The sequence below is a fragment of the Aristolochia californica genome, unplaced genomic scaffold (genome assembly GCF_029961685.1).
Source record: "Aristolochia californica isolate CCGP_79_NKW_82.1479 unplaced genomic scaffold, dmAriCali1.0.hap1 SCAF_4, whole genome shotgun sequence".
NCBI lineage: Eukaryota > Viridiplantae > Streptophyta > Magnoliopsida > Piperales > Aristolochiaceae > Aristolochia > Aristolochia californica.
This window is the reverse complement of record NW_027182103.1, coordinates 19,934,937-19,945,682: the sequence shown is the minus strand read 5'-3', so window position 1 is coordinate 19,945,682 and position 10,746 is coordinate 19,934,937. Positions and strand designations below refer to the sequence as shown.

Sequence of the window (10,746 nt, the reverse complement as noted above, 5' to 3'; positions counted from 1 at the left end):
TTGAAAGAAAATTTGATACTGTCCTAGAGAGGTTCTCAAAAATTGATATCGATATGGAGACCTTGAAGGGAAGGATGGATAGCATGGAGAATGGTCTAACTACTGGCAAAAAATTTGCTGCATTGGAGGAAAAGTTTACTCTCAGTTTGGAAACCTTGAAAGGAAGGATGGATAACATGGAGACTGGTCTGAGCACTGGCAAAAACCCAATTCTGGGAGACCATTCGCAGATCAGAGGAGGAGATGAGTTTATTAGACACACGAGTTTCTCGGGTCAGCAAGGACCCTTCATTCCGGGGGGACACCTCAACCAGGGGGGAGGGACTATACCCCTCATTCCAGATCAGAGAGGAGGGGACCATTCATATAACAGAGGGGGAGATGAATTTCCGAGGTGCACGAGTTTCTCGGGACAGCAAGGACCCCTCATTCTGGGGGGACACTTCTACCAGGGGGAGGCACTGTTCCGAGGTATACTAAAATGGAATTCCCTACTTATAATGGGTCAGAAGACCCTTTGATATGGTTGTATCGATGCTTAAAAATTTTTAGCCAACTGCGAGTCCCAACCTATGACCGAGTCAACGTAGCTGTTTTCCACTTACTAGGGGAAGCACAACTTTGGTACCAGCTAATTGAGGTTGATAGCGAGGTGGTAGATTGGGATGAATTTAAGCGACTATGTTCTCTCCGTTTTGGTCCTCTGGCTTACAGTAACCCTTTGGGAGATTTGGTTTTACTATGCCAAACTGGAGCCGTGGAGCAATATCAAAAATTGTTCTAGGAAAAATTAGCACGAGCCAGCAGTATGGTACAAGTGGATCAGCAAGTTGCGCTATTTACAGCAGGACTGACAGAGGCCTTAAAGCTTGAGGTGGAGCTCTATGCACTTGTTGACTTATCCAGCGCTATGAATATAGCTCGTGCTTTAGAATTGCGATAGCAGGCACAACACAGATGACCTCCAGGGTCAGGGGAGCGCATTCCTGCGAGAAACAACCCGGGTATTACTTTGACAAGGGATCCGAGATCTAGTCATCCTACAACTCCTTATATAAAAAAATTGACAAGTGCTGAGATGGCGGAACAACGGGCTAAGAATCTATGTTACAACTGTGATGAACCATATCGGGTTGGGCATCAGTGCAAAAGATTATTTTTGATCAATAAGGTTGAAGATGAGGATATCGAGGTGACAAAGGATATGATTGAGGAAGAACCACCGGACATCTCCCTGCATGCCATTACTGGGCAGCAATCGGCCACAACTACGCAAAATGGGAGCGGCTTGACAACTTTCACCAGGTCTACCCAGCTTCCGAGCTTGAGGTCAAACTCGATCTCCAAGGGGGGGCAGATGTTATGGACTCAATAAGACCGAGTCATCTACTTTACTTTTATTATTTATGTTGCTTTTAATTTCGAATTTTATTGATTTGTAATAAGACTTAAAGGTAGGGGTAGAATTGGGTTTTAATAACCCTAACCTATGTTGATGTAAATTACCCTATTTAAGGGGTAAGGATGGAGAAATAAAGCAAGTTCGGAATTAGCATAAACTAGGGTAATTTAGGTTCTTTCTAGGCTCTCTATTCTAGGGTTCTTGGCTTGAACTCTCTTGGGGGTTTGCTGCATCCATTGGGGAGTCTTTGAGGAGATCTTGGAAGGAAAAGGAAGAGGAATTACCTTTCTCTTCTGAGCTGCAAGATAAGATCATCTCTTTCACAAAAATTCCAAAAAATGAGAGGTCTTGACATGAGTCTACCCAGGAAGGAGGACGGGTTCTTGTTGCTGGTTGGGAGTTCCGAATTCTGGGCAGAGGAGTTCCGAATTTTGTGCTGAGGATGAGTTCCGAATTCTGGGCAGAGGAGTTCCGAATTTTGGGCTGAAGAGGAGTTCCGAATCTGAGCTGAGGAGTTCTGAATTCATTCAAAGAGGTAACTTGAGATTCTATTTTCTTAAGTACAGCAGGTTAGAATTCTGTTTTAATTTACCTGCGTGATTAGTGGTTAAATCCATACGTTAGACAAAAGGGATTCTGTTTTCAACTTACCTGCTTGAACAGTGGTTGGAGACGAGATTCTTGGTTCCTTACAGTGTTTAAAAACCTTGTAACATGCTGGATTCATCAGTATCTCACTGAGTTACTAGATCCATGGCTAGGGACCATAACACATTGGCTAAGAGGTAGAGCATTGAAGCACTCTCCTCTCTTTCCTCAAATTCGTCCAGCCTTAATTTTCACTTTGATGCAAACTTCTTCTCCCTTAATCCAAACTCTCTCCTTCCATGTTCTTCTTCTTCTCCTCTCCTTCTCTCTTCTTCTTCTTCTTCCTCGTTGATCTAAAGTTCCTTTCGTGAGATCCTAAATTCTACAAGCCTTATGTTTCAAAAAGTCAGACTTGGAATTACAAGGTTATGTAGATGTTGACATGGCTGGAGACATTGATGGCAGGAAGAGTACCACTGGATATGTATACACAGTGGGTCGTACAATAGTTAGTCGGGTCTCTATGTTGGAAAAGATAGTTGCTCTTTCCACTACTGAGGAAAACTATGTCACCGTGACTGAAGCCAGCAAAGAGATGGTATGGCTGCAGTTCTTCTGGGAAGAATTGGATCTCAAGCATGAGAATAATGTGTTGCATTGTGACAGTCAGAGTGCTATTCATTTAGCAAAAAATCATGTTTATTAGGCCAATAACAAGCACATACAGGTGTGTTATCACTTTATCATATCGACTTTGAAGGATGGAGTCTTGGAACTTGAGAAGATTCAAGAAAGTCAGAATCCGACTCATATGTTGACAAAGACTGTTATGATTGAGAAACTGAAGTTTTGTTCAACTTCAATTGGACTTCTCTCCAAGTGGGGGATTGTAAAGTTGTGGAACCTAATTAACATTTTACCCTCAGGATCAAATCGACCTTTGCGGTAAGGTCACTGTTGAGGTTGGAAGGGGGCAAGAAGCCCACCTCCAGGCAGTTTGGAGGTGGAGACTCTGGTGGGTCCACGATATATTGATTGTTGTGTCATTAAGTGTAGTGTGGGGTTTCACACTTGTAATCGGGTTGTCTTAATTTTCTCTTTATATATGGGGTCATCATATTTAGGGTTTTATCACCTTGATGAGTATCATCATCTCGAGGAGCATATGGATTTGCAGCCTGAGAAGTTAGAGAAAAATCACTTGTAAGTGCGTGTGGTTTCTCTTTGTAAACTATTTCAACTTCATAGTGGATTACTCCTACAGCGGAAGACAGGACATAGTCTCACCTTGAGGCAAACTTATATAAATCTTGTTGTTATTTTTCATTGCTTAATTTTCTTTCTTCCAAGTTTATTATTATTGCTTTTGTTAGTTTTGAAATTGTTGAATTTATGGAAAAGAGAAATACTTCATTGACTTCAATAACTTGTTGTAATCAGAGTACATGAACCTCTATTTATAATAGAGGAAGGTAGTGGAGTCCAATTACAACAAAACTACCCTTGTCCCAATTACACCCAAACTCTAACACTTAAAGATAAGTCCTAACATAATTAAATAACTCAATATAGGTAAAAGACAAACATAACTCAAACTAAAACTTTTTTTTGACATGACCATAATATAAGATACTTTTGTGAGTCCTTCTTGATCTTCCAACTGATGTGTGATAAGGATGCTAGCTCATGGTATTCATTGTGGGTCCTACTTCTTATGGGCTTGGGCCCATCTAGTAGGCCTTCCTTGGTCGTGTGGCCCATCTTATAATAATCGTTCATATGTCGGTCTTCCTTGGTTGTGTGGACTTGAGCTTATATTCCAACACTTCTCCTCAAGCTGGGTGAGAGAACAACATGAACTCCCAACTTACTGCAAATAATGTATAGAATATTTTTGTATAAAATATCACATATTCCAATATACCTTCATCTTCAAACATTCCCCCTCACATTGTTGCGTCCTTCCATGAGGCCCTATTGGAATAATATACATGAGACTAAAAATCACTCCTAGCCGGTAGGCCATTGCTTCATACTCCAGTCCTAATGTTGGATGTAGGGCACACTCCATCTTCTATCGGTAGTGTGTCTATCGGCATTACTCTGAAGTGTCCACTACCATGTCCCTCCACAGGACAATGACTCTCAAATGGTAGGAGTCATAAAAACCCTTACAGGGGAGGATAACATATATGTAATAATAAGTTCCTCCGTCATGGTTTCCCAACCGTGATATTTTTTGACAGGGTATCCTCTGTCATGGTTTCCCAATCGTGATTTTTTTTGACAGGGTATCCTCCATCATGGTTTCCCAATCGTGATTTTTTTTACAAGGCCCATCATGGTTTCCCAACCGTGATATTTTTTGATAGGGTATCCTTCATCATGGTTTCCCAACCATGATTTTTTTTTACGGGGTAAAATAAATGATGATATGAGGCCACCTCTTCTTCAATAATAATGTCCCCAAAGAGACATAATAGCAGCAGTTGTATATAACACGACCATCTTCCAACACATATAACACAAACCAAATTATAAACTTTGTAAAAGAACCCATGAAATAATCCGATATAAAAATTTCTTCTTAAATGCACAAGCTTCATCTTTTGTGCACCCCCTTTCTTGAATATTTTGGTCACATAAACTTATCCACAACATAAGGAATAAAATACCCCTTTCTTGTACTTCAACTTCTCCCCCTCAAGCTTGGAAGTAATGGTAGTGATCCCAGCTTGAACCAAATATCATAGATGTAACACTAAACCCAAATAAAAGAGATATATAAATAAGTCCTCAAACCAGGGAGAAGTGAGATATTTTCCTGATATATCAACTCAAAAAATGACGCAAAACAATTGGCTTAAATTCGGATTGTCAATGTAATAGATTACCAACATGACCTTTGATTCTTTCAATGAGAATATTTCTTTAAATATAGATCATATTAACATAAAATTTTCTCATTATGAAATTAGAGTTAAATAAATTTCATCCAAGTACAAGTTCTCTCCATAAAATATAATTATCAGAAGATAAATAATCTGATAGATTTCTGTCTCTGTCATCTGGCCGAACTAAGTATTGTTTCTCATTTTTTTCCTGAATGACCATTGATACTTCCAAGAACAATATCTCCTTATAAAAAAATCATAGCAAGAATTAGTTAAATAGGTAAGAAACTAGACTTACATATGTTTCTTTTGATTTATAATTCTTCATATAAAATCTCTTTATTCATAGCATAAAATACCTCAGAAGTTGAGGTTTTTTGCTACCACTTGAACCTCTTTTTCAATCTGACCTTTGCTGCTTTAAATATCAATTTCTCTTTGTAGATAACTCAGTAAAAAATTGTTTGAATAGTTAAAATAATAGAATTACATATATTTATTTTTATATATATTTCTCCATTTAAAGTCTAGTTCTTGATAGCAAAAAATACCTCGGAATCTGAAGATTGCTGCTGCTGCTCGAACCTTTTTACAATCTGACCTTCGCTCATTCAAATATCAATATCTCTCTATAGATAACTCCGATTGGAAAAAATCATTTTTCTTTGGAAAGTAGACTCAAATATATTTCCGTCAATATATAATCTGTAATATGAAAAAAATATGTATGGAGGAAAAACAATGCAAAGAAAACTATAAGTATAGGGACTAAAAAAAAATAACTACGAACCTAGACTTAGGGTTCAGGGTTTAGAGAAAAGGATCACATTACCTCCATGAGTTGACCAATTCAAATCATAGAACCTACTCTAATACCATTTTGAATTTATGAAAAAGTGAAATACTTCATTAACTTCAATAACTTGTTGTAATCAGAGTACATGAACCTCTATTTATAATAGAGGAAGATAGTATAGTCCAATTACAATAAAACTACCTTTATCCCAATTACACCCAAACTCTAATACTTAAAGATAAGTCCTAACATAATTAAATAACTCAATATAGATAAAAGACAAATATAACTAAAACTAAAACTCTTATTTGACATGACCATAATATAAGATACTTTTGTGAGTCCTTGATCTTCCAACTGATGTGATAAGGATGTCAGCTCATGGTATTCATTATGGGTCCTATTTCTTATGGGTTTGGGCCCATCTTGTGGGCCTTCCTTGGTCGTGTGGGCTTGAACTTATTTTCCAATAGAATTAGAGCATCTAATTCCTAACATTGCGGGCTTGTATGGATCCTCCTCTAGTATTCATTGTTTCACGTGTAGGAGAGTTGTGGTCAAAGGAAGGTAAGTTGGGGAAATGGGTGAAGAGTTTATGGGACATAGATTGCATAGCATGAGGGTGGTCAAGAGCTAGGAAGTGGGATATAGTGTCTGGCGTAAGAGGGTAAGGGTGTGGTTGGAGTGGTCATGTAATGGGGAGGATGATGAAAGGTAGAAGAGTTGTGATAAAGGGGACTATTTCAAAGAGAATGGGTAAGAAGGATTGGTGGTAGAACGGAAGATAACTTACCAAAAATAGGTTTGGTTGAAGCTTAATGATCTATAGCTTGTTGAGGAGGGGAAGAAGGTCTTCCAATTCTCTCATCTAAAAAGTAATGATACATGATGGTCAATTTTTGTATTTTTCAAAATTGAGATTTCATCACTCGAGTTTTCATGGTTGGACTCTTGGGCTGCAACCACCCTTGTAATTGGAGCTCCATTCTTAATGTATAACAATGTTGATGAAGGAAAGGTCCTACTCTCATACCTTTTTTTATAGAAACTTCTTCAAGTTCCTAACTTTTCAGCTTTTAATAAGGGAACTAGGGTTGGAATTTGTGTATGGATGGAGGCTTTGATGTAGGAGGCTTGATTGGATGATGAAGGGGACAATGAGAGTAGGCTAGGGGCTCTTGAGGGGCAAAAGGGACCACATGGGGATTTTGGAAGAAGGAAGCAAGAAAGTGTTAGGGTCTCGAGTCATGGATCGCAATATCACGGCGAGGGACGTATGGATCCAGTGCTGTGAGGGAGTGGGCCCACAGATCTGGACTGGATCTGGACATCAACAGTGTCAGAGAGAGAGAGGGCCCACAGATTTGGGCTGAGCTGGATCTGGACAGCACAGTATCTGAGAGAGAGGGCCCACAGATCTGGACTGGTATGGCCCACAGATCTAGGCAGGTAGTGACAGCCGCTTGCTGCTATCGCTTAATGAAACGTGAAATTTTGTTATCACCGTAGCTCGTCGATATGGACAGGGCAGCTCGCTGGAGGTTGGCCGGATCGGATGGCTACCTTGCTGCCGTCACTGGGAAACGGGAATTCCACCTTGGTCGTGCTCGGTGGCCGGACAGCAAGGGCCGCCAGTGACTCAATGTCTGAACAGAGCCCTGCTGTTCTGGTGGAAATCCGACAGCACTCCTCTGCTGTCGTCGTGCTCAGGGACCTTCTCAACACACAACTACACTTCTGCCCTGCTGTAGGAAGCTACCTACCGGCTTTTCTCCGACCACCTCAGCAACAGCTCCCCGAGATGTCGCTTCGTCTTCCCGAGCCTGGTTTCTGCCATGAAACACCACGAACAGCAGCAACTAAAACCAGAGAAGCTTCGGCTTCTGTTCAGTGCTTAGATCGATAGGAAACCTTATGATTTAACACAATGAGATAGGATTATGGGGGGATAACTAGAGCTCAAGGGGAACTCCCGACCCTGAGCACTAGAAGGAGACCTCAGATCCTGTTTGGAGATAAAATGAGTCTTGACGATTCATTTCCATCTCTGCCTTCCAAATAGTTAACGCCAACGTGAATTAGTGCGAAAATTACAAAAATACCTCAGAGGCATATTTAAACCACAATAGCATAAAAACATAAATGTAATTAAAAGTTGCAGTACCCACAATGCCGCTAAGTTATTTGGCTCCCTATCAAGTTCATAACATCACTCTCCCCTTGGAGAAAGAGGTTGTCTCCAAGCTTGATAAATAGAGCATCAAGTCCGGTAATTGTAGGGCTAGAGTGGAAACGAAAGCCTGCATGAGAGCCATGAAGGATTTCGTGGCTGCATCCGCCCAGATGAAGGCGTGGCGTTGGAGAAGATTGATAAATGGACTGGTCAGTGGACCGTAATTCTGTATAAATTTTTTATAATAGCCCGATAGCCCCAAAAATCCTCGTAAAGCCAAAATGGTGTGTTGTGGAGGCCAGGTGGTGATTACTGCAAGTTGTGATGGGTCCACTGTGATGCCCTCTGCTGAATTGATGTTGTCAAGAGAGATGGATAGGGGGCCCGACGGTAGCATGACTGCCCCTTCACAGTACTAGGTGGCCTTCCGATACAAAACTCATTGTTAACGCTGAGAAGTCCCACAAAATAGGGCCTAAAGTTTGCAACCATTTAACCCCGAGCACCATATCAAATTCGGAGAGAGGGATGGCAAAAATGTAGTGGTAAAGGAAGTGTTACAAATGGAAAAGTGTACCTCTTGGCTGATCCCGTAACTCGGAACCTTCTCACCATTGGCGACTCAAACTGTGGCAATGGGGTGACGTTGGATTCCAACTCGGGGGTGTTTCACAGCGGTCATGCTGAGGATGTTATGTGTGTTGCCTGAGTCTACTAATCCCACTAGTTCCTGGTCAATAACCTTGGCTCTGACTTGCATGGTGTTAGCCGACTTTTGTCCGGTAATGGCATGTAAGGAAATTTCTGGTTCGACCTCCTCTAGAGTATCTATTGGTGGTTCCTCTTCCTCAGTTCATGCTTCCAATTCTAACCAAAACAATCGTTTATATAGGTGGCCCACTCAGTAAGGTTCGTGACAATTATAGCAGAGGTTCTTGGTCATCTGTCAGCCATTTCCAACCCTGCTAGTTTTCTAATATATGGGGGTGGGGGGTTGCTGCTTTTAGGGGATGCTGTCACAGGATGTCCAGGCATAGATTTGGGTGGTGGCACTAGTGGCCCTGTCACTGGAGGCTAGTAAGTCCTCCCCTCTTGCCACCCTGGGGCACTGATACTCCCCCTTGCCAGCCCTTCCTCTTATGCTGAATTTGCTTTTTTGCTTCCATTGTCCGAGCTAAATTCATCGCTCACCCCTAATCAGTAGGAGCATGGAGTTCCACCTCTGTGAAACAGAGAAACCGAAAAGAATAATAGAGATTCAAAGAATGATTTTTCGATGATGTATTCTTCTCCGAGATGGAGGAAATTTATAATACATTACATGTTGATTTTAGGATCAATTTAGATCCTAAAATCAAAGAATAAAATTACAGGATCAAGGAAACAATCCATTTCCTACAATCACATTAATCAATTTACAACTAGCTCATTACAGACTTGCAAACACTCCCCCTCAAGTTGGTGTATAGATATCGATCATGCCCAACTTGTCAATTATACCATGAAATACCTTCCCTGATACTACTTTCGTGAGCTTATCAGCTAGCTGACTCTCAGATTGAATGAAGCGGAATTGTATGATCTTTGCATCGAGGTTCTCCTTGATGAAATGACGAACAATTTCAACATGTTTAGTGCGATCATGTTGAATCGGATTCTGTCCAATTGCGATGGCTGCCTTGTTATCACAGTGAAGATTCATCAGTTTGGCGTATTCAATCCCTAAGTCCCTCAGTTTATTCTTTATCCATAACAACTCGCATACACCATGAGCCATGCCTCGAAATTCAGCTTCAACACTTGATCTTGATACTACCTTCTGTTTTTTACTTTTCCAAGTGACCAGATTCCCTTCCACAAAAGTAAAGTTACCCGACGTAGATCTTTTGGTTGTCTGATCACCTGCCCAATCAGAATCTGTATATCCTTCAATATTACAGATACCATTTTTTGAGAATAACAAACCTTTTCTTGGAGTATTCTTTAAGTATCTCAAGATCCGATAGACTACTTCCATATGTTCTTCACTTGGTGCATGCATGAACTGACTCACAACGCTTACTGCATATGCTACATCGGGCCTTGTGTGTGATAGGTAGATTAATCTTCCAACTAATCGCTGATAATGCCCTTTGTCTGTTGGGATTTGATCTGGAAGAATTCTGAGTTTATGATGCATTTCCATGGGCGCCTCTATTTGTTTACTGTCAAGTATTCCTGTTTTGGCTAGAAGATCCAACACATATTTTCGCTGCGAAAGGAAAACTCCATGTTTTGATCTTGCAACCTCAATTCCCATAATATATATAAGTTGTCTGAGATCCTTCATTTCGAATTTAGTGGCTAAATACTCCTGTAAAGCTTGCATTTCACCTGGGTCATCTCCTATCACGACCATATCATCAACATATACAATTAAAGTTGTTACATTTCCTTCTTTGTGTTTTATAAACAAAGTATGATCTGAGTTACTTTGTTTATAACCAAACTCCTTCATTGTAGCCAAGAATCTCCAAAACCATGCCCTAGGTGAATGTTTCAGCCCATACAATGACTTCTTCAATTTACAGACGTCACCTTGACACAAAGAACTACTTTTTACGCCAGGTGGTAGCTCCATGTAGACTTCTTCTTCTAAGTCTCCATTGAGGAAGGCATTTTTAATGTCAAATTGTTGCAGGGACCAGTCTCAATTTGCTGCTAAAGATATAAGAATGCGAATTGTATTTATCTTAGCTACTGGTGCAAAAGTATCTTGATAGTCTATCCCATACCTTTGCATATATCCCTTTGCAACTAACCTAGCTTTATATCTGTCAATACTTCCATTCTGTTTGAGTTTCAATGTGAACACCCATCGACATGCAATTGTTTTTACTCCTTTAGGTTGGGG

At 40.5% G+C, this 10,746-nt stretch overlaps 1 protein-coding gene across 1 annotated transcript; it reads right to left on the bottom strand.

Annotated features, from left to right (window-relative positions):
• Positions 1-9,306: 9,306 nt before the first annotated feature.
• On the bottom strand, positions 9,307-10,473 carry LOC137963120 (uncharacterized mitochondrial protein AtMg00810-like). The gene is made up of 2 exons (XM_068810299.1): positions 10,326-10,473; positions 9,307-10,238 (listed from the first exon to the last, which is right to left on the bottom strand). The coding sequence occupies exons 1-2, from the start codon at positions 10,471-10,473 to the stop codon at positions 9,307-9,309; spliced, it is 1,080 nt and encodes a 359-aa protein (XP_068666400.1).
• Between the last annotated feature and the right edge of the window lie 273 nt (positions 10,474-10,746).